Raw genomic sequence first — 24140 nt, 5'->3', positions numbered from 1 at the left:
AAAACTTGAATGGTTGAAGCTTTGTAATGAGGCTCTGACGACAATTTTTGTCACCAAATTTGTCCGGGATTTCGCCGTCTACGTCGAATCCCTCGCCAAGATCAAGCCCGCAGTCACACCACCTCCGTCGATTAAAAAATCGCTGCAAAGATGTAACTATAGGTGGTTGCGGTGAATTTAGGAGGTTTTTGGGGTCGACGTTTGCTGGCAGGTGGTTTTAGGGGTTGCGTTCGGCTGGGTAATTAGTTTTGGGGGTCGGGATCGGCCGGGCGGTTGGTTTTGGTGGCTAAAAGGGGGTAGCCGACCGGTCTGGCGAGGTTAGGGGGGTAGGGGTTAGGGATTCACGGTGGTAAGGAGTGGCTGGGATTTATTTGGTTTTTTTTTTTTTGTTATTTTATGTTTTAATATTTTTTACAAAAAAATAACCTTGGACCAATTACGTGTTGACACGTGTCATGGTTACTTGTTATAACATGTCATTGACTTAATATTGACCGGTTGGGACTATTGGTAGCAAACACATAACATAGTTGGGATTATTAAATAATAAACCTTAATTAGTTTGGGATTATTAAAAGTAAATCGCCCATAATTAGGATTATTAAAGTGCATTTTTCCTATATTTTAAAGTTTTATTTTACCACCTTCATATTTTAAAGTTTTATTTTACCACCACATAAAAAAAAAAAAATAATAATAATAATTTGGCTTTTACCACCAATCACCCCCAACTAACGAATTTTGTCCATAAATCCGTTATTGGGGCCTACCATGTACACGTGTCACCATATTATTGGGTAATTTTTTAAAAAAATTAGAAAATAATAAAATAAAAACAAAAAAAATTAAAAGAAAAAAAAAAAAACCCAACCACCAACCGGCTCCCAGCCCTAGCCTCGACACCCCTCCCCTACTGATTTCCGAGTCCCTTCCCTAGCCTCACCGGATTCCAACCACCTCTCATCGAATTTCGACCCCAAAACAAGCTGGCATCCTCGTTGTTTAATTTTCCGGACGGATTTTATGGAAGCTCGCCCTAGCCCTGACACCGGATTCCGACCCCCTTTCCACTGATTTTCGACCCCAAATTAGCCATCGAATTCCGACCCCTCTCCCACCGATTTCCCACCCCAAAACCATATTCACCAAATTCCGACCACCCATAAAAACCCCTTGTACCGGATTTTAACCACTCCTAAAACCCTAGCCAACACCAATTTTCGACCCCAAAACCTTAGCCACCACATAATTCTGACCCCCTCCCTAGCCCACACCAAATTCGACCCCTCCCTAACCCCATACGAAATTCCGACCAACTGAGTTGGAGTTGATTTCGTTCCCGGCTGGTTGGCATGGAAGATTGAGGGAGATAAAGAGGAAATGTTAAAAAGGTGGGTCTTACTAACAGATTCATGGATGGAATTCGTTAGTTGGTGAAATCTAATTTTTGAAAATTTTGTTGGTGGTAAAATAAAACTTTAAAATATGGTGGTGGTAAAAGCCAATAAGTGATTATTTGGAGGTGGTAAAAGTCAAAATTTTCATTTTTTAATTAAAACATTTTGACTTTTGACACTATTTATTAATTCTATTTAACTAGCGTCTGTGATGTGTATTATGGTAAAACATACAAATAGTACTTGTGTGTGAGATTTTATTAGAATCGTTTAAATGCATATACCTTCATAGTATCAACTTTTACATATAGTTTTTCCTTATTAATAATTAGACATATTAATCGTTAAACTTGTATAGTGACAAACATAATAAAAGAACTGTGTCAATGAAATGCAACATTGGAAGTATGTAATGGCATGTGGTTTTTAATATATTACTCTAGTAGTCTAGTTATTAATCAACATTAAGTTGGTATATTAATAATAGTATAAATGTTAAATATTGTATTGAAAAAAAAAGGATGAAATTTTCAATAGCCAGTGTAGTGTAGCCTCTCGCTAGTCTACATCTATTCCAAATTAGATAACATGCCTTTATGAACTTAGTAAAGTCTTTTTTTCTTTTTTTTTTACAAAAATAATCTTTAGAACCATCTATTCCTGTTCTTCTCTCTCTTTTTACAGTACATCTTATTAAATAGTTTTATGTCTCCCATCTCTAACTCTATCTCTATTTTTATTTTACTTGTATATAGTTGCACTACTTTAATTTAATGGAGTGTATGATACTCATATATAGAATAAGCGAATAGAAATAGAGATAGGGATAGGCCGATAGGGATAAAACAGAAGAGATATACGTAGTAAGAGAAATTAATGGTCAAAGTTATGTGCATTAGTACGTGTGTGGTGTGTCAATTTAAAGTCATAAATGGAGAATCGTAACTTTAAGGTTACTTGAATAAACGGAGGTGAATCTTCTACCATGCAAGTGTAGGCTTTGAGCTACAACATAATTGGTTGGTTTTAGAGGGAAAGAGTACTCGTCCTTGTTCCACGAATGAATTTATAACACCTTATTGGCACTTAGTAGTCGGCAGGTAGCAACTGCTGCCACTATTTTATCCAAGTACCTATTTGAATGGATACAAGTTTTGTTTTTTTAGGGGCGGGGGGCATGTTTTGGTACTATTAGCTTAGGTATCGTTGATTCATTTTCTAATTCTAAATTTATAAGGGCATGGTAAAGTTTAATGCTAATTTTATAAAGTTGTATGCACAACATTGTGAATTTTGCAGTGGATGTGTACGTGTTATAATGTTGATAGGTGGTAGGTATGAACATTAAAATTGAAATTGTACCTATTAACAATTTGTTATGTGATGAATATCTATAAGACAGATTATTTGTTTATTTCATATCTATCATCGTATTAGGTATTTATGTTCTTAGTAATAGGTTGATGATTATCTTAGAAATTTTTTATAACGAGTACTTGTACTTAGTATTTGACAATTACCACTCTTCTCCCCGTTAACAAATTTAACCCACTATATACACTAGCATATTGAATTAAATGTAACAAAAACAACCCTTAGCCTTAAGGGTTTATTCTGTTCAGCTTAATTTCACTTCAATTCAGTTCAATTCCTAATTTCCTTCTCTCATAAACAATTCATTTTAGTTCAGTCCAGCCCCAATTAGTTCAATTCAGTTGTTTTCAGTAAATCAGAACAGGCTCTAAGTCTTTTTTTTTTTTTTTGGCAGGCCATTATTTAATATAATTCACTGCAATTGTTTTGATAGTTTGTATAGGTTAGTAATTTGACTAGAATTATTAAGACAGTCGTTATTACAAGCTGAGGAAAACGATAATAGTGTAGCTTTCGTTCATGTAAAAAAGAAATAAAGTAAAATGCCCCACAAATGATGATTATTGATGAAAAAAGGAAGTAAAATGCCAAAATATGAAAGACAGTGTTTTACGATGATGTGGACAATACTCAATATCGACAATATGGAGAATGATTTTTGTTGGACATAAAGGAACACACCAAGCTATAAGCCGCCTTAACTTTACATAGACTAGCTCCTTCCTTCATTATTCAAAACGTGCACCTTTATTGCATAGTTGCATCATGTTATCTTGTTTGATGTGTGTGTGTTTTTTTTTTTTTCCCAAAAAAAAAAAAAAAAAAAATCTATTTTTCTATTTATGTAATTGACCGGTGGAAAAAATGATCACACATTTACGGGAAATGATTTTGGTACAACTATTTTGTACTCATTTATCCAGTTTGATATGTAGGCATGTGAGTTTGGAGAACTGACGTTGGGATAAGTAATGCAAAATATGTTGTGAATTTATAAAATTAATACCAATGCCTTGTTTGGTAGTTAAATGATAATAGGTAAGAAATACTTGTATATTTTAAGTCTACAAAAATACTATTACTAAAATTTCTTCTTGTATAATGGCATATTGGCATTTAGTCATTTCTCACCTATTCTAATTCCCATCTCCTAATACTTGCCCCCTTGGTATTATTTTGTTGGGAATAGAACATAGATGGTATTTAATCCCAATCACAATCCCAATCTTTAGTTTAAAAGCTAGAGTTTGTATGTGTGAACCCGAAAGGATTAGAATGACGTCTCAAATATTTTGGGGGCCAAAGCGGAAAAAAAAAAAAAAAAAAAAAAAAAGCACTAAACAACGGAGTCGTATTTTGTAAAAAAAATTCATCAATAAATTTTCGTAAACTTTAAATTCAACCATCAAAAAAGAATTATGTTGGTCATTGCAATTGTTTAAAAAAATAAAATGTTGGTAACTATAGAACTTGAGATTGACGGCATTTTAAAAAAATATTTTGAAACATGAAAATTATTGGATCCTCGTTAGATTTTTCAGAGATGAAGTCTGTAACGATTAAAGATCGTATATGGAGTGACCAACCCTCCTTCTGTCTTGTCGGCATAAATCATTTGCTTGGTTGCACGAGGACAAGAGTTGGTAAGAAAGAGAAGGAATGTGAACAAAGAAAAAAGATCGTATATGGAGTGAATTAGGAAGTTTAATTTGTATAATAAACTCATTTACACCTATAACAAGTTGTCCAGAGTTGTTATTTATTTATTTATTTATCTTCCAATTTTGCTTGATAAAACATTTTTCGCTCATTTAAAACTCTTGAAAAGTTGATATTACCCATCTCTAGATGTTCCGGAGTATACAATAAAGTGACAAGTTTGAAACTTTTGAACAAAAAACTATCTAGATTAAGATGTAAAAAATGTATTTATATATATAAAAAAGAGGTCACTAACATTACAAGTGAACTTTGCTAGCATTGATTTAGAACGGGAACAAACTACTAGAAAGAAAAATGCACTATATGGCAGTCCCCTTGTGAACAAACCATTTGCAACGGCTGTTGAAGATAGTTTAACATACATTCAAGGTTTCGTAATTATCACAATCTTGTACGGGGGTTTTATTTTCGAGTCTTTATCTTGATTCGTAGTTTGTGGCCAGAACCACCTCCTCCAGGTGCTCCAGATTTACTGTCGCTTGCCTTAAGGACTAATTTTGGTCCATTTGGTTCGTTTGGTTTTAATCTAACAGAGTCCTTCTGGTGTTCAAACTCGTCCCTACTTCTTGACAATGTTGGCTCCAAGGGTATCTCCTGACCGAAAGGTCTATGCTCAATACTTTCCATGTTCAGTGTAGGTGCTTCATTCTTAGCCAGAGACTCAGTCGACACAGCCTTTGTGTCATTACTAAACAATCTTTTCTCATTTTCTAATCTACTGCGCCCATCACAAGATACAACATTCCTTTCATCATTCAGCAATTTTGCCATCTCCTTTTCTTTCTTCTTCTTCTCTTTCTTTAGACGTTTCCTCTCCAAATATTCGGGATCATCTCGGTGGCTCTTATGATCATCCCCCCGCTTTCTTTTCTTTTCCTTGTCTTTCTTCTTCGATTTCTTTTTCCCATGCGATTCTGGATTTACAGTGCTCTGTGAAACATCTACCTCTTCAGCTGCAACTGACAGTGACTGTTGTACTTCTTGTTTGTGCACCTCAGCCTGTGGAAGATTATCTTTGGTAAAATTGGGTGATAAGCAATCATCAAGCTGTTGTAGTGCTGGAATGGCGCTGGAATCAGCAGTGCACAAAAGCTCTTTCCCAACCTCATCACCTTCTGTAGCTAGCTTGGCGCTGCCAATACTGGCTGTCACATGCGACCCACGACCCTGGCATGAATTCACTTCTTCTGTGATTTGATTGCTTCTGCTAACAGCTTCCGTTAAATTTTGCTGGGGTGCATCAACAGAAACAGAGCTGCTAGCTACCGGATGAATTTCATTATGACCAGCCTGAGATTTAGCATGAGTCAAAATGTCAACTTTTTCACTTTTGTTAGAATTTGCTGTTTGTTTGACCCTGATTTTAAAAACTGCTGTCTTTCGATCCTGACTAATGGATACAGCATCTGCCTCTCTGGAAAATTCTTGAGCTCGCACTATATGCATCTGACTGTTGGAGAGAGTCTCTGCTTCCTTCGGAGCTTCTAGAGCTGGAATTATGTGCATCTGAACATTGGAATCAGTAACTGCACCTTGAACAGCTTCCTGAGCTGGAATAAAGTGCACCTGAACATTGGAATCAGTAACTGCATCTTGAACAGCTTCCTGAGATGGAATTATGTGCACCTGAACACTGGAATCAGTATCTGCATCTTGAACAGCTTCCTGAGCTGGAATTATGTGCACCTGAACATTGGAATCAGTAACTGCATCCTGAACAGCTTCCTGAGCTGGAATTATGTGCACCTGAACATTGGAATCATTAACTGCATCCTGAACAGCTTCCTGAGCCGAAATTATGTGCACCTGAACATTGGAATCAGCAACTGCATCTTGAACAGCTTCCTGAGCATCTTCAAATGCATCTGAAGCAGGTACTACATGCACCTGAGTATTGGAAATAGTATCTACATCTATTGCATCCGGAACTGGCATTTTCTGCTCCTGACTATTGGAAATGGCATCCACATCTTTGCACATTTCTTCAGCAATATTTCCATCCTGAAAAGGGCTCTGAATTTCAATAGGATGCTCTGCTGGCTTCATTTGATTGATAAAAGCTAGGAAAGTATTCCTCTGTTCACTGCAAATCTCTGCATAGCCAGTTTGACGCATGTGATCTCTGGGAATAACATATAGAGTTGGGCGCCTGAAAATGAAGGGAAGTGTTACAAACTATTAAAAAAAGAATGTTTAGTGAATGACCAGCCAGCCCCTTCCAGCCCGCAAATAAAAGGCAGTCAATTGCAAACCAAGTCTTTTACAAAAATTCTATAAAGAAGCTCCATGAAGTCTCGTTTCAAGTCAAGCAGCATCAATATCAACATAAAAAAACGCAATGGTGCAGAACCAGGAAGGTGGGGGATTTTTTTAGCTAAACAAACATTGAATAAAATCATGCTATGCAGAGAAAAGCAAGTGCACACACTTAAATTGTATCAGTAACAGTTGATGTAGAGTACCTGAATGGATCTTCAAGAGAGTATCAAGTCCAATAGTATTAATTCCTGTTAGCTTACATGTGCAAACATTTAAGCAGGAACAAACCAAAGAACCAGTAATTTTCCTTGTGAATGACAGTTTCGTGGAATAGATAGGGTTTCAAAGTATCTAGGGGCTTTGGTCCTTTTGGGTGAGGAAGAATAGATTGATAAGAGCAGAGGAAAGAGACAGGGGATTAGGGTTTCAAAGGTTTGGGGAGAGGAAGAAAAAATCTACTAAAATTAAACACACGACATCAAACATCCTGTAATATTTTTAAACAAAATATATTTTAAGGCTGAGAATTGCCCTGGATAAAAAAAAAAGAAGAGGTGGGAGCCTTTGAGAGGGAAGGATATTCATTAAGTTCAATTCATAAATTCAGATCCTAACTTGAACTGCCTGCATTTCCAATTATCAAAAAATCTCTAAAGCCAATTCGGAAAGCGGTAATAAAAGGTGGTAAAGGTGATGTGTTAATATGTAATTTTGCAAGGCAAGTCGGTAATAAAAGGTGGTAAAGGTGATATGTTAATATGTAATTTTGCAAGGCAAGTCTCATCAAGTCAATGAACATAGTGAAGATTGTTATCCCATAAATGTCAATTTATATCATTCTTTTTTTTTTTTTTTTTTTTTTTAATTTTATTATCACTGATAGTAATTGAAAATTCAAAAAGAAAAGCAGAAGTTCAAAGATGGAGTCACAGCAGTACTACAGACTTTGGCACTGGATATTCCTTACAAAATTACATCAAAACTCATTATCATTACCTTCATTAATACTGCCTGACAAATGGGTCACAAAAGTATTCTCCATGAATAAACAAGTATTATTTTCTTCCCAAGAGCATTATATATGATTTTGAATGTTTAACTATAAGGTATATTTGCCACCAACTCACCTGCCGGACAAAACTTGTAAAATGCAGAACAAGTGATGCCTAAGAAAGACATTGCGGAATGCTACACAGCTTTCAAGCAAACGAAGCAAGGCCACAAGAGTTTGGCTCCTGACATCATCACTAGATCCAGACCCAGCGCTAATTTGGCTCAGCCGGATGACATGTACACCCAACTTTGCCTGCCCTGATAATGTGAAACATAAAACATATATGAAGCAGGAAAAAAAATGTAGCATATTGTTAAGTTCAATGAAGCACAGCCCACAAGAAACACGCAAAAGTCAATCACAGGGCAGCTTAACAAAAGGATCAACCAAAATACTCTCACCAAAAATTGTAATAATCATATCATACTGCTCATCCATCATCAATAAGTTAGAAAAGAAAAACAATGGGAGTTTCCTCAATGATATGTTCCAACTTGAAAAAAAAAAAAATCATCATTAGCATCACGCAACTAACACAAGAGTGATATTCATTCTTAAAAGTATTAGCTTCTATATCCCAACACAGATTTGTTTTAAAATAAAACCTCCATTAATGAGGTTTACATCTAGTACGACAAAATAGAATCAAACAACTCATCCATCTTGGAAAAGTAAATGAGAACTCCAATAATTGAAGTGTCAAAGAAAGGTAAAAAAATCGTTGCTTTTAATTAAAGCAGGTAAGCATCAATCGCCTGTACAAAAAATAAGAAAAAGTAGACCTCTTAAGGATGATTCTTCCTCCAGAAATTTGATGAACAATAACAATGCTGCATCTATGCCTTTAGAGTAGAACTCAATATCAAGAAGGCTTCTCCTAGCCTCAATTCTTACTTGCCATATTGCCTTACAGTCTTGAAATGGTTTGATGAGTTCTAGAATACTATCCTGCAACAAGTAAGAAACATCAAATAGAGCTAAGAAATGCAGGAAGACAACAAAGATAACAATACAGATGTCAAGCAACTCACAAGAGGAATGAATTCCGAAAGCTTCAATGCCATTTGTGTTATTGCTCTAATGCAACTAATAGTCAGGATCCCATTATAGCTTGGCATTAGCCTGATACATGTCAAGTGCAGAGGTAGAAGATTAAGTACAGGTAATCTATAAACTACAGCAACACATTGAATAAGTAGCAGAAAATAAGTTACCTATCATATTGCAGCAGCCGGTCAATTCGCTTGAGCAATGATGATAGAAAAGCTATGTTCTACAATTCAAACATGAACATACATTAGACCTTGAAACTGAGAAATACGCAGAGAGAGACAATCCAGAGTTGTAAGCCCAGAGTTATGAGAAGCATCTTGCAGACAAAATATATTACGCGATCAGCAGAAAGGGAGCAAAACCTGTTGTCCAAATTCAAGTTCTCCAATTGCTTCAACAAGAGCAGCCAACCAAAATACATCAGAATAAGGATTACCACTATTATCATTATACTGCAAAAGAATCCAAACAAATCAAGAGTCAGAAGATAACTCATACTTCACCATATAGCAGTTCACAGGATTGGCAGAGAAATCGTTTTCCTGAAAGCACATATAAGAGTAACATAAAGCCCAGGACATGGAAATTTTTCTTAGGGCATTGATTCTAGAGTAACAGAAAAGACTACTTGAAATTAAGGGAAAACACATACTTATGTTTCTGACACTGCCTTAATTACTATATATAGTGATTCAATGAATATTCTGTTTTAGCTAAAAAAAAAATAAAATTAATTCTATATCATATACGCTACCCTAGCTCAATGAAGTCAATACCTACACAATTTTTTAAGAAAAACAGACGTCCAAATCAAAACCTCAACCCACCTCCCATCCATGCTTTTTCTTCAGAAAAGAAACATTCCAATCATCTATACATACTATCAATTGTCATAAGAGTTAGCCCAAGGTAGTCCAAGACATTCTTGAAAGAGTAACATAATTACTTCTATGATTTAACAAAACTAACAAGATCACAATTCCAGCAATATTTGATCTCAAACATTTACTCCCTCTGTTCTTTTTCATCTTCCTACTTTTCGTTTATGGTTGTTCTTTATTCCTTTTATGCAAATAAAATCTTTTCCTATACCCTACCATAGGGCCCACTTATGGAACCCACTCTCATTTCCATGGTTTCAATGGCGATAGTAAGTAGGGGGAAAAAAAGATGAAGTATGGTAATAACAATAGTTTTTTTTTTTTTTTTTTTTTTTTTTGAAAACAATAACAATAGTTAATATCACAGGGATTAAATGAGCAATAATACTTTGACTATTTATGAAAAATAAATAAAATGATAAAAAAAATGATATAAAAGAATTTTCAAGTAGTAACACTCCAAACTGAACACCATACTAACATTCGTACCATAATATTAGAACATGTGATAAAGGTCCACAAAAAGCTTTGCCAATACTAGAGAACAGTAGATATTTAGTAGATTAAGACTTTAAAGCACACAAAACATCCCTTAACAAATACTCCCTCCTCACACTAGTTGCTACATTTTGTCATTTTGCAAAAGAAAAAAAATAAAAAAAATCAAGTGAAGATCATTCATTGTGATGTTTCTGACTATTACAATTACTATTGAGTATTGACCAATAGGCAATCAGTATTTTACAATTTATTATTGGTGGAAACTTGATACAAGTAGCAATGTTAAAACAGTTAAAAAAAAAAAAAAAAAAAAAGAAAAGAAAAAAAAAAGAAGAGAACAAAAACAGGGTGAAGTGATAAAACGTCAACAGAAATATGAATGAAATGTTGGTCTTTCCTTACAGCAAGAGGAAGAAACCCATTTAAAGTGTACTGTAATTAACATCATACAGGATGCACCAACAAAGAAATTTACCTTTAGAACTTGCAAGACAAACTCCACAGCTTCTCTTGGGCTTTTTTCATCACCAGTTCTCACTGTAGCTACAGCATGTGGAATGGCCTAGACAAACACACGAAATCAAGACCCACACTTAATGATGGCAACAACTCATAACAGGTCAAAGGCCAACTAACTTACTTGATGCTACAATCAGCAGCAACAACTGGTAAGTGAGGTGACCCTAAGGTAATTAAATAGATAAATTATAAAATTAAGTGATAAACAAACCCACATAGTTTCAAAAGCGTATCACAAATATCTTGGTGAATTTGGAAATCTATAAATGTCAATTTCAAAATAAGGATTCAGAATTAATATCACAGTACAATAATTGACAGTATCCCAGTACATTAGCAAACTCACATATACCTTCATACCTAATTTTCTGCAAAGCATACCTGTAAACTTTCAATTACCTACAATGCACACAACGCCATATACTGTTATTGCATTGTAGACTTGTGGTAAATGAGGTCAGCAATCTAGGATTCGTTTGGTATTGCTGTGGTTTTCTGTTTTTTGGTTTTTTGTTTTTTAAAAGTATATGATATATGTCCCATAATGAATCAAAAATTATTTAAACTTATTAAAATCATGATAATTTTTAAAACTAACAACAGAAAAGTGGAAACACCTTTTTCTTGTTTCCTGTTTTTGGTTTTCAAAAAAACAGGAAACTGAAAACCAAAAACCAAAAATGATGCCAAACAAACCCCTAGTTAGTTGTTTGGCACAAACCAAAAATTTTTGACACATTTACCTCAATGTAGGAGTTTTTGCTATCAGTTTCACATTTCATAATATAATGCACATGCGCTATAACATTTTTGCATAAGATATTTGTAACAACACTTTTGCTCGTGTGGTCATTACTACACACATCCAAATTACTACATTTAGTACGACAATTTCTGAATCTTGACAACAAATCAATGGAGAGAGATAGAGACATGGAAAGTTCTTGACTACAGAAAGACAAAGAGAATGAGAAAGGGAAACCTCATCTCAGACCATCAATTATTAAAAAAATGTTGGAAGCCAAACAAACATTGGATTTTGATACAAATCCTACCTCATAGCATTACCTCAAGAACAAAGTACTCAGAAAAATCATGGAAGTCATTAGGCCTGGCACAAAAGATATTCAACTTGAGTCAGTAGCAAATTTGTGGCAAAACACGTTGAAACTGCAATAATTATCTGCTAATGCAGAAAGCTTACTTGGGCAATCCAATTGAAGGATCAAATCTTTTAGCTTTGTAGAATTTAACAAGATTAAGCATACCAGCCCAACCAGTCTCCTGAAACCAAAAAGGCAAACAAACTGAAGATCAATTGTTCATGAAAATAAATAATAATATAATTTTGTTATAAAATAATAAGCCTACATCAGAATTATGGTGCAGGTAGAAAGATGGAGTCACTGTGAGCTGGTTTTCACAAACTTAAGCAGGAAAAGACCACTTAATCAAGGTCGGCATCTTAGAGTATTTTCAATCCTAAGTACTTGAACAAGGAAAGGCAAGCCAACAACATGACTTGCCCTGTTTAGAGAATATTGTCAATAGGATTACAGCAATTTTTTATTTTTTTTTTTATTTTTTTTTTTTAACATTTAATATGAAACGATGCCATGGAGAGAGCTTTAAGTATAAAAAGACATGGACTTAAAGAATATCATAAGGTTCATAGGTATAACAATAAGACTGACTAATAACAGACTAATATGTAATCTGTTTATTGCCAATACGAGAATTTGTCATTAGTTCTAGTACTCTTTTCTAGTAGCTCATTTACGAGAAAACTTCTTTATCAAAACTAATGCTAAATAAAAACAAAGTACTAAGCACAACATACATTGCTGACACAAATATCAATCACACAATTTTCTCCACATACTTTTGGGATGATATGAAGTTTTGGGAAAGATTTATAAATCATACAGTATATAGTCTATATACAAGAGTACACAACAACACACACACACACGGGAAAAAAAATCTCTCTACCACAGCCTCTTGCCACCACCATTACCAAAGGTCTACTCCATAACGAAGATAATCCCTACGTCCTATAATATGTAGCGTAGTGAACCTGGGCAGTCTCCAAGGCACATCTCTAAACACAAATATATTATATATTTTACTGTATATGAAATTATATAAAGTGGATATTATGAAATGAGATAACTGCCATTAATAATTCAGCCGTTGCTCCATATTCTGAACAAAGTCCCACCAATGCTTTTTTTTTTTGTCAGAAGCTCCAACCTTATTATTAATCGGATAAATCCCTAATTTGGGGAGTGTCTTCCCCATATGGTTCTTGCATGACCTACAACCCATCAAACAGGTCATGCTATCTAAGGAGAAAGTAAATATTGAAGTACAAAAAATAACAAGAATACAACAGATTAAACAAAATTCACACAAATGACCCCACGCACATAAACTTATCAGCAATAATAATATTGGTTTCACACAAGGCTATGTTAGAAAATACATGGAATGCACAGGCCAAATTCTACTTCAGAACGGAAATAATATGGACAAGAGAATGAAAAGACATTTGGCCTCCATCTGAACTCCACCAAGGACATCACTTTATTATGGTGAAAAGAGAAAGGCTAATTATACCTCTGATGCAACTTTTGCCAGTGCAAACGCCGCTTCAATCCGGACTCTCCAGAAGACCTTCCAGATAAAAGAAAGCTAAAGGTGACTTTCATAAAACTATAATTGAAGCAAAAATATAAGAGCAACAAGATTCTTGCTGACCTTTGAATCAGCAATAAAATTATTCAGAGCGTTGACAACAGGGAAGGGGATATTTGATAGCTCCTCCAATGTTGCAATTGCTTGAGCTTGAGCAACAACATCTCTGTCCTTCTCTAACTGATTAATCTACAAGAATATTAAATATTATGTCAGACAGATTTCAGGCTTGAAGGCATCTATACCAATATATTTTAATATACCATTATGTATGTGCTATGTCGCACTCTCCTAGTCACCGCTCATGCAAAAGCTTCATTCCCAAGACAACCCATCAATAAGATAAAAAAATATATTGTCCTCCATTATATAATTAACACCTCCATTTTCTGAGGAAGAGGATTCTTGGAAATGTTGGGTTGGGGGATACATCAAGCACCTTATCTTTAAATTCTTTTTTTGGCCTACCTTTCTTCACCGGCAAGGAACTCCCCCCACCCTTTCCCGGTCCATTAATTTATCAGGAAGGCCAAAGGTCCTATTAAGGTGACAGCATTTGTGTGGACGTTGGCGTTAGGGAGAATCAACACAAATGATATGCTGCAAAGAAGAACTCAAATGGCAATTTTGCCATATGAGTGTGTGTTGTGTACTTGTGTCATGCTAATAATGAGACGAGCCCACACCTCTTCCTTCGTCTAATCGTGAGATGGCTAACAATATTTAGAGGCATCCCATAGATCTACTGCAAGTCTGTATCATGGACTTTGGAAAGGCAAAGGAGAAGATGTGGCAAAGTGATTTTATGACAATGTTGTAGTGTTTGCGAATAGAGCGGAATGTGCGAATTTTCAATAAAACTGTAATAGTTGTGGAGAAGGATAGCTTATTTGCAGCTAAGGCAGCGGGGGATTTAAAAATTACAAAAATAGGGGAATATCCAACAGAATTTGGATAATCCTTGATTTGTTTTTTGCTATCACAAGGACAACTTGTCCTTTGTCTCAGTTCTTAATATTTGTTCATTTATCACAAATACAAGTGACTGTTACAACGTATTGAACACAAGGCTTTTGAAATGAAAAATAGGACTATCCACCAATCCAAAATAATATCATTGTTGAGTACATCAGAATGAAAGACATTAAAAGTCTTTAATATCTCTTTAAAAAGCTTTACAAAAGCAATTAGATCTCTTAACCAATTATGGTAATATCAAGAGAGTATTTTAGGCATCATCTGTTACCCTAGTCCTTAGAGAAGTTCTATTAATTTTAGCTATATTTTTATTTTTAAACTTCACAGGTGTGTCTTTTTTTTCATATTTCATGCAAATACTTATTAAGTACTCCCTCCGTTCCTAAATGTATTTTCCATTTTGAATCTTGACACTAATCACAACTTAAGAGAATCTTCTAAATTATTTCCAATATGTAAGGAAAAAAACATAGTCAAGTGGGATTTTGTTTAATTCCTCTCGATGAGTACTTTAAGAATATCAAACTTAAAAGGAACAGTCTTTCAAAAGGGGAGGAAAAAAAAAAAAAAAAAAAAAAAAAAAAAAAAAAAAAAATTATAAGGAACAAAGGGAATTTCTTTTTTCCAAATGTCATGCAAATACTTGTCACTTTGTCAGTTGTCAAATCAATTTTTCCTCACTAGACAAGATTTTAGCAGCCAACTCATATTGCATTATAAACATTTCCAATGGGTAAAAAGGTTCAGGGACATTTGGTAGGAGTATTCAAAAAGGGTACGGGAATAAACACCAGGAAAAGGGAATCAAGTGTGTTAATTCCCCTACCCTTACCCTTTCCTGAATACCTTGTACCAAACGCCCCTGAATCTTTTCATCCATTGGAACTGTTTATAAAGCAAAACAAGTCAGGGCTCTGAATTTCTTAAATTCTACAAGTATATGTCTATCTCATCATCCAAGCCAGAGATTCGATTTGTGGATTTGATCCTGATTGCAATATGAATTTTTATATCAGCACATTAGTAAGTGGCATCAGCCCAATCTTTATCAACCCTATTGAAAGATAGGTAAAATCCCCATATGACTCAAAAGAGAAATGTTTCATAACTTAGGGACCGATATATATAAGCCGTACATAGAGTATCAGCCTACATTTTCAAACACCATAAATGGAAGGATTGAGTAAGCTTGATCATTCCAATGCAACTCCATAAGGAAAATTGATTATCCTTCAGGCTTGCTTTAGATATCGCAACTAATTTATTGAGCTATTGGTACATGAAAATAGATTTTAAAAAAAAAAAAGTTGCATGCAGACAAGGGTTGCTGAGCACTCTTCACTTTTGCACCAACTTCAGTAAGTTATTCACATCATGTAATGGACAAAAACCCTAAGCAACTGACTCAAAGAATTTATAACAAAGTTACTTATTAAAGAGGTATTATAATTCTTACCCACAACTGAAGAGGCTGGTTGAAGTGAATTTCAGCTAAATATTCCATCTCCGGATCTGCTCTGACCCATAACAAGGGAGAATCTGTCCTGCAAGAAGCATAATTATAGTCAGACAAAAATGATGACCGGTAATCTTGCCACCTTAGCAGGAATTAGTATATATAGTACCCAGAGCGTATGTCCACAGTGGTAACAGTATCACCATTGTCATCAGAGCCATCGGGTTTGGAACCCTTCTTTGGCTTTTGGAGACGTTTAGCAGCAAGCCTGGAATGACACTTAATTTCTAAAAGCTGCCAAGCATCACCAGCCATAGGTAAGAGATGGTCATGTGTACCATCAAGTTCGTGAACCTTAATCGTCATCATGCCAGGCCAGCCATTATCGCCTTCCCGATTTTCAGAATCCATGTTACTGTTTGTATTAGGAGTAATTGCACTTGGAGTAGCTGTGCACTCACGAAAAGCAGCCAATTCAACCAAATTCTTGCGTTTATTGTAAGAAAACCCCATCCTAGATATATATATAAAAAAATAAATAAATAAATAAAAATTTAGTTTTGGCTTAGAAAGAATTAAAACAAGCATGAAAAACTAATTGCTAGGAGAATAAGAGAACTTATCGATATAAAATTTTATAGGGAAATCACATATATACCTTAAGATAGGGCAGCCACAAGTCTCCACCCAACGATGAAAAAATTCTTTAAGAAAGGGACGTTCAAGATTACCAACCTTATTGGCAAAATGCCGGAACTGCAAACGCAATTATAATCATCTTGCATTTGAAAATAACATCAATGACATGAAAGGTGAAAGCAAAGTAAAGCACAATATAACTAAATAATATAAAATCCAAAGATAAGTCATATTTCATCACAAAAGATGAGCTAGACAACTCAAGTATCTAGAGGATAGGTGATGCCTATGCTCAAGAACAGTAATGCACAATACCTCTTTCGTACTAAGCGTCCTCAATGAACGAGTAGCACCCTGAGCACGGGAAACAATAGTTCGCAAAATCTGCAATTGCAAAGCAAAATTAGACCAAGCCCTAGGGAGTTAGCAATAAATCATTTAGGAACTAATGTCTGAACTAATAAGAAGCATGAATGTAGACAACAACAAAATCAACTGGAATGCTTTTCTTGAAAAAAAAATAGATAAGAGAATCAAGTGAAGCCAAAGTACAACCAATTATTTCCGCCTATGGTTCTTCAAACCAAACAGACAGAAGAATCCATGGCATCAAGAGAAAATTAAAGAAAAGATTGAAGCCAAGCCGCGACACTCACTAACCTAATTGATTTAGTGCAAAGTTATGGACCACTCGAGCAAAACTATACATCCTACACAACAATTAAACCCACTACTAAAAAGCATAGGCCTTTTTAGGTGAAGAGCGTTTTGATGAAAGTTTAGAGGTTTGAAACCACTTTAAAGGTTACACAAGGTAAATCCTCTAATTCATGTGTTTGTTGGAGAGGATTTCAAACAGCATTTCAACCAAAACCTCTGATTTTAAAAATGCTGCTCATCCCAGCGTTACCTAATATCCAAATAGAGGTTTGCATTTTCATTTCCAAAATGAAATACAAACCCACCTTGGCCACTAATTGACAATCAATCATACAGAAAGCAAAAGCTGTAGCAGATCAAATTGAGGATTTTGTTTTTTTTTTTTTTAATAATTTGAAAGAGCCAACACAAAACACACACACACACACACACACACACACACAAAAAACAAAAAAAAAAAAAAAAAACAGAAATCAAACAAAACATAACATACCACAAGAAGAATAAAGTAAAGGAATGAATTTTGGGAATTTACTCTCATTGTTTTGCTGGAAAACATGTAACTGAATTACATGTCAAATTTATACCTTTGGTATTTGAGTCTTATTTGACATGTAAGTCAGGTGTTAGAGTCAGTTAGGGCTAATTTACTTTGGGCTTTGGGTCTTATTTGACAGGTTTTAATGTTATTCAAAAAGAATGGAATGTTGGAACTATAAAGTTGAGGTAACACTTAAAAATTCAGAAAAAATAAATTTTCATAAAAACCATATTGACCTAAAGTTAACTCTTTAAATAATTTGGAGAACAGATATAAAAGAACTAAAATCATTTCCGTGTATTTTTTTTAGTATGTATGTAGTTAGTACTAAGCATATTAATATGAAGACAAAAATTCTCCGACAAATCATTGTGATTTGGGCCTAAATGGATTGGTTATGTTATCAATTTCAAGTCACTTCTGCTAGAGGGTAATAAAATTTTGGTTCAATTCAGGCTGGATTTATTAGCTAACTTAGTGCTCTGAGCTATTATTAGAATACCAGTCCCTGTTTCTAAACTAATAACTTGCGGAAGACTGACCACAACATGGCAATATAATACTCTTCAGAAAGATTGTTCCAGACGAGCAATCTACAAGCTGCAGTGGCAGCCACTATATCTGCGACGTGACCTCATAGAACACAAGTGCATACATGCAATAGTAACGGCAACATAACAAATCAAAAAAAGAGCAAACATGCATTGCTTCAACAGTCAGTATACAGACCAGAAACAATTACACTGCTGGAATAGGTTGTTCAAAACTGGGGCTAAGATCTTTAATAAAATCCAGATATAGAATACCAGAAGACCCATAGACATATAAGAGCAGTGCCTTACCCCTTTAAACAAGTCTGGACCCATCTGCTTTTCCAACATTTGGAGGATAGCCACCTATTAACAAAAAATATATAAATAATTTACATAAGAAATGTACAACAGCATATATGCAAAATAACCTAATAGGTCCAATCTAATCAGGTACATGTATAGACTATTAAGCTCACTTACAGATTTCCATGAACGAATTCTTCCATAAAGACCAACTGACTGGGTACCATAAAGATCTTTCGGAGAGCTAGAGGGACTCAAAGTTGTTGCCCCACTATCATCAGCCTTGCAAACAGCACAATTTGCCTGTATTTATGGAAAAGTACCAAACTTCACATCAATAAGCAGGCATATGTAGCTTTAATACAGATATACCTGACAGATAAATATGATGAATGCTGAAAAAACATTTAAGATATCATTGTACTCAGCTTCTAGACGGTCTCAAGGTCCACCAAATAACTCTTAGAGAGACTAGCAGAACTCCAAATACAGAAATGGAGTAGATGTTATATCCACAAAAAAAATATATACTCCATAATTGATTAGAATATAAATACTCCTTTGGTGGAAGTATGAAACAGAGATGAAAACCAAAATAGAAAGTTCTACAGTAGCACTAACCTTATACCGTCTGTAGCGTGCTTCATTATTTCCCAGAAATTCTTTAATATATGTATCAGTCAGGAAACCAGCAAGGCCCTCAACCAACCACTCTGCCAGCACAACAAAAAACATGACAAAAATTAGGACCCATTTAAGCATACTAATGATTTTATATCTAAGCTACCTACCATCATTTGGTGTCTCAGGAGTTATATATACCCCAAACCACTGTCTTGCAAGGGCATGAGCAAGCTTGATCCTTGTGTCTATGGTCTGCATGATATAAATAACCCATCAAGACGGAAATATGAGAGTGTTGAGGTGTGTTCCAGATACAGACATTTCAAACTATGCTACAAAAAAGTAATTTAATCAGCTACAAGGCGTTCTTCGAGCATGATTACAGAAAATAATATTAACTGGCATGGAAAGCCATAGATAACGTACGTGGATCTCCATCGGATACATTACTTTGTATTATAAACTTCACATGGCTTACTCAAATGCCCCACCCCTCGACACTACTAATATAAATAAATAAACATACATGAAATCAATGCATATTAGCACTCTGAGGCCTTTGCAGCCAGAAATGACAGATTAGAAAATTCCGCTTTATCATTAAATTCTAGAAGTAATTCTTTTACAATACACTTGAAGATATGCTGTTTAGCATATCTAACTTGTTATATGCAGAAAATATGAAGTTCTCAAAAGTTTAAAATAGGATATCATGGAGTGAGTTAATATACGATATCATGGAGTGAGTTAATATACGATATCATGGAGTGAGTTAATAACATAAACTATGGAATGACGTTTCTCAGAAGTCGGAAAAAATGGCTGAAATTCCATTATTGAACCTTTACATAGCTCAAGGACTTGATTTAATTCCATTAAATTACATTATAAAGCATATCAATACCTATGATAACTTTATTCTAAATGGACTTTTGATCTATTTAAAAACCAGTAATCTAGGCCCTACACACTTCACCTGATTTGTACTAGCATGAAATTATTTCCCTGACTAAATTTGACTTGAAAGAATGAATGCGTTTACTCATGCAGAAATGCTTTGGTACTAAAAGAAAAAAAAAAAAAAAAAAACAGGTTTTACTGCATAAATCTCTTATAACTTGAAGAGCAGGGCTTTGTGCAATTGCTGATGAATATTTTTGAAAAATATTGTTGAGATGCATAAGCTTATGATTACAGGCACACACATATACTAGCAGGACAAAATACAAGAGATGCTTGCACACTTTCTCTCTCTAACTTCTGTCAAAAATTGTACTTTTCACTTTCATTAATGTACTCATATACTTTCTCTTCCTATTTCTTAAATACAGTGAAAAAACACAAATCGGAGCTAGATTATGGGACGGGGGGAATACATTTTTCTTCTCATCTTCTATTATCTGCAAAATAATTTGACTGAACCATGCCAAATTATGTCATTCAACAGTAACTAGATTTTATAAGACGTTGGGTGTGATAGTGTTTTTGTCTTTAATTTTGTGGGACTTTGTTAGCTACTCTGTTCTAAATTTTATTAGCATTTTTGGTGAAGTTTTTTGCCTTTTTATCAAAATTTTGTTAGATTCCATGCCATTTTATTTTTTTACCTTTTTGTCTATACTTATCTATTGCTGCTTTTCTTTTTGAACTTGAAACTTGAAGTGATAAATGGTACTAATATAAAAAAGTTGCATCAGCTTTGTTTATGTTATGTGCACTTTGATTAAAAGATTAATACTTCATATATGATATGCTAAATATTTCACTATTATTGTTTCATGTTAGGTTTCTTCCATCATTATCTATATGTTATAATTGTACATGCATGCTTTATAGTCTTTCAATCAAGTGCATAAAAATCATTAAAATGTTAGTTGTCATTTTAATAATTCTATTATGTTTGATTGTCCATCCTAAATATTACCTGGGTTTCAATGAATTGTAGGAGATAGTAGATATTATTGGATTAACTTTTGAAGGCTCGACAATGCTCAACATGCTCATTGAATCTTCTAATTTGTTGATTGATCAAATCCACTAATTTTAGCTAGATCAATACTTTTGAAATATTCTAATTTTAGTTTAATGGAAATATTCTAAGCACATCGTATACATGATGATTTTTGCTATTTTGAATGACAAAGGATATGTGTATCCTTACTTTTGAATATTTGTAATTGACATTGTTTTAAACTATATATGATATCAATGAGCAAGTTTGAAGTTATTATAAGGGTGTGCTTAATTACAAATTTATAACTATTTTGATGAGTATATTATTTGTACAGGAATTACATCTAAAATTTGGAAAATTTGAATTTTAACACAAGAAAGAAAACAAGAATTTGATTTTTAACACTCCAAAAAAAAAAAAAAAAAAAAAAAAAAAAAACTTTTATTTTAACACCACCAAAATTTTAAAAAAATTGGCTTTTACTACCACATAACTGATTCATGGATAGAATCCGTTAATGGGGCTCACAATGCCTATGTGTCAGCATATAATTAGTCCAAACTTTTAAAAAAAATTTAAAAAAAAAAAAAACAAAAAACCTAAAACTACCCCAGCCACCCTACCCCACCATCTGCCCCACCTCCGGCAGCGCGCCTACACCACTCCCTCCCCTTAACAGCCCCATACACCGGCAAATCCCATCCCTTCCTTTTCCCCTCCCCAAAACCAGCAGCCCTCCCACAAAACCCACCGAAAACGGCTGCTGTTTTTCAAACCCCATAGAAACAGCCACCGAAAACGGCCGTAAGTGGTCGAAATCGGCCACTTCAGGGCCAAAATGGTTGATTTCGACCGTTTTGTAGTTTGTTTGAAAACCGAACGACCTTAGATTGTGGCCATTGGGGTGTGATTCTCGGTTTCTGGGAGGGGGAAAAGGAAGGAGGGGAGGGTAATGGTGGGGCTGTGGTGGCACCGCGGTGCCGGCTGGGGTGGCTAGGTTAGTTTTAGGGTTTTTGGTTTTTTTTTTAATTTTTAATTTTTCTTTTTTTTAAACTAATAATATAGCGACACGTGGCACAATGGACCCCACTTAACGGATATTTTGACGGAACTGGTAACTGGTGGTAATATCCAATTTTGTGAACTATTTGCGATGTTAAAATAAAAGTTTTTTTTTTATAGCGTTAAAAACCATTTTTGTGTTTTGTTGAGGTGTTAAAAATCAAAATTTCCTTATAATTTATATAAAAAAAAATTTGCGACCACAAAAGTGGACGTTAAAATTGTAACAACCAACCGGTGATCTTGTTGTCTATAAGGAAAATGGCAACAAGAAATCTAGTCGTAATCATAAAATTTATTCGTTGTAAGTAATTAACATTAAATTGTCTGAACAATAATTACGACAAGTAATCTGGTCGTGAATGTGTACAATGACGACAAGTTTTGTACCTGGTCGCAAAAAACTTAATTACAACGAGTCTTCTAAACCAGTCGTCAACTTTTCACAACCAAGCTTATAGCAACGACCGACGACCATACGCGTTTCTCGTCGTAAAAGCCCTTTTACGACCAAATTAAGCTCATTAGCAACAAGAAAACTCGTAGATGAGCTATTTTCTGATGCTCACATATGACGTATGCAATGTAAATATACATGTATCAACGTATGTATAATATGTAAACAGTAAAAAATAACCTATAATCATGACCATGGAGCATGACATTTAAGATAAATTTCATCACAACGAATCCATAGATGTCATGATTTATCATTAGTGGGATTTAATCATTTGCCAAATGTTTAGTTCCAATTCACCAATTAATTGCTTAATATCTTATATACTTCCTCCATTTCTTCGATATTGCAACGTGTACCTCTATAGGAAAATAAGAAATTTCAAAGATATTGCAACATACCCGTTATAGGAAAACAAATTTCTTCTCTTACACTACAATTACAAATATACACATACTTTCTAATACTTTTTGTTTTACTTAATGCTTGCAATCACATGGACAAGTATGAAACTTTACCCCTCTCTCTTCCTTTTAATCTTGTCCACTCCCTTCATGTTACAATATTATACCGGACAGAGGAAGTAGAACATATTTTCAGAAAATTTTTATTAAGTTTTTACATATAAGACTAAATTACTCCCCCCATTTCTTTTTGAAATTCATGTTTTGACATGCACATTTGTCACTTGCCAGTGCACATGATTGACAATTTATATATCTAATTACATATTAGTTAAAAGAAAATTTGCAAATTACAGTCATTTAAAATTAATATTTTGCAAATTGCAGCCATTTAAAAAAAAAAATTGCAAATTGCAACCCAAAAGTTGTTATAAATTGTAAATTGCAACCCAATTCAATTTTTCTCTCAGTTTACGAGTCGAAAAATGTTTGATTAAGGTTTTAGTGGCTATTTTAGTTCTTAAAGATCCAAATTGAGCTCGGAATTGGCAAAAAGTTAACGTAAGTGCCTCATTTTTACAGCAAAAAATAATTGCCCAAAAATCGATACATTTTGTACATTTTTGTTACGCTGGTAGCACTTACGTTATTTTGTTGCTAATTCCGAGCTCAATTCGGATCCTGAAGAGCTAAAATGGCCCCAAAATCCTTAACCGAATATTTTTCGACATGCAAACCGATGAAAAAATTAAATTGGGTTGCAATTTACTATATATAAGAACTTTTGGGTTGCAATTTGTTCTTTTTTTAAATGGCTACAATTACAAAATACAAACTTTAAATGGTTGCAATTTGCAAAATTTTCTTAACTAAAATGAAAAATTGACGAGAATAATCCCAACTTTGGATTATTTTTTAATAATCCGAACTTTGATATGAATTTGCTTTCAATAGTTCCAAGTGACCGGTAACTTGTTGAAAAGGTTAATGTTTTTTTTCAATGTAATTTACGCATGAAATCACATGATTGGAGAAAAAAATTATTGGTACAAATTAATAATTAACTGATTAT

General features: G+C 34.3%; 1 protein-coding gene across 2 annotated transcripts in view; it reads right to left on the bottom strand.

The window, feature by feature from the left end:
* Positions 1-4680: 4680 nt before the first annotated feature.
* The window catches only part of LOC145567386 (transcription initiation factor TFIID subunit 2-like), a 28569-nt gene continuing 9109 nt past the window's right edge, over positions 4681-24140 (bottom strand). For both annotated transcript variants that reach the window (XM_081626650.1, XM_081626651.1), the window contains 19 exons: positions 19359-19443; positions 19189-19280; positions 18745-18870; positions 18574-18627; positions 16846-16914; positions 16550-16647; positions 16061-16405; positions 15892-15979; positions 13521-13646; positions 13380-13436; positions 11965-12044; positions 11829-11871; positions 10717-10803; positions 9222-9311; positions 9021-9079; positions 8838-8928; positions 8589-8754; positions 7880-8063; positions 4681-6642 (listed from right to left, as the gene is read on the bottom strand). In XM_081626650.1, coding sequence (XP_081482776.1) covers positions 4896-6642; positions 7880-8063; positions 8589-8754; positions 8838-8928; positions 9021-9079; positions 9222-9311; positions 10717-10803; positions 11829-11871; positions 11965-12044; positions 13380-13436; positions 13521-13646; positions 15892-15979; positions 16061-16405; positions 16550-16647; positions 16846-16914; positions 18574-18627; positions 18745-18870; positions 19189-19280; positions 19359-19443 — 3687 coding nt within the window. In that variant the 3' untranslated portion in view covers positions 4681-4895. The remainder of the gene's footprint in view (positions 6643-7879; positions 8064-8588; positions 8755-8837; positions 8929-9020; positions 9080-9221; positions 9312-10716; positions 10804-11828; positions 11872-11964; positions 12045-13379; positions 13437-13520; positions 13647-15891; positions 15980-16060; positions 16406-16549; positions 16648-16845; positions 16915-18573; positions 18628-18744; positions 18871-19188; positions 19281-19358; positions 19444-24140) is intronic.

The sequence above is a fragment of the Chenopodium album genome, chromosome 11 (genome assembly GCF_948465745.1).
Source record: "Chenopodium album chromosome 11, dcCheAlbu1.1, whole genome shotgun sequence".
Taxonomy (NCBI): Eukaryota; Viridiplantae; Streptophyta; class Magnoliopsida; order Caryophyllales; family Amaranthaceae; genus Chenopodium; species Chenopodium album.
This window is presented reverse-complemented; position numbering and strand designations above follow the sequence as displayed.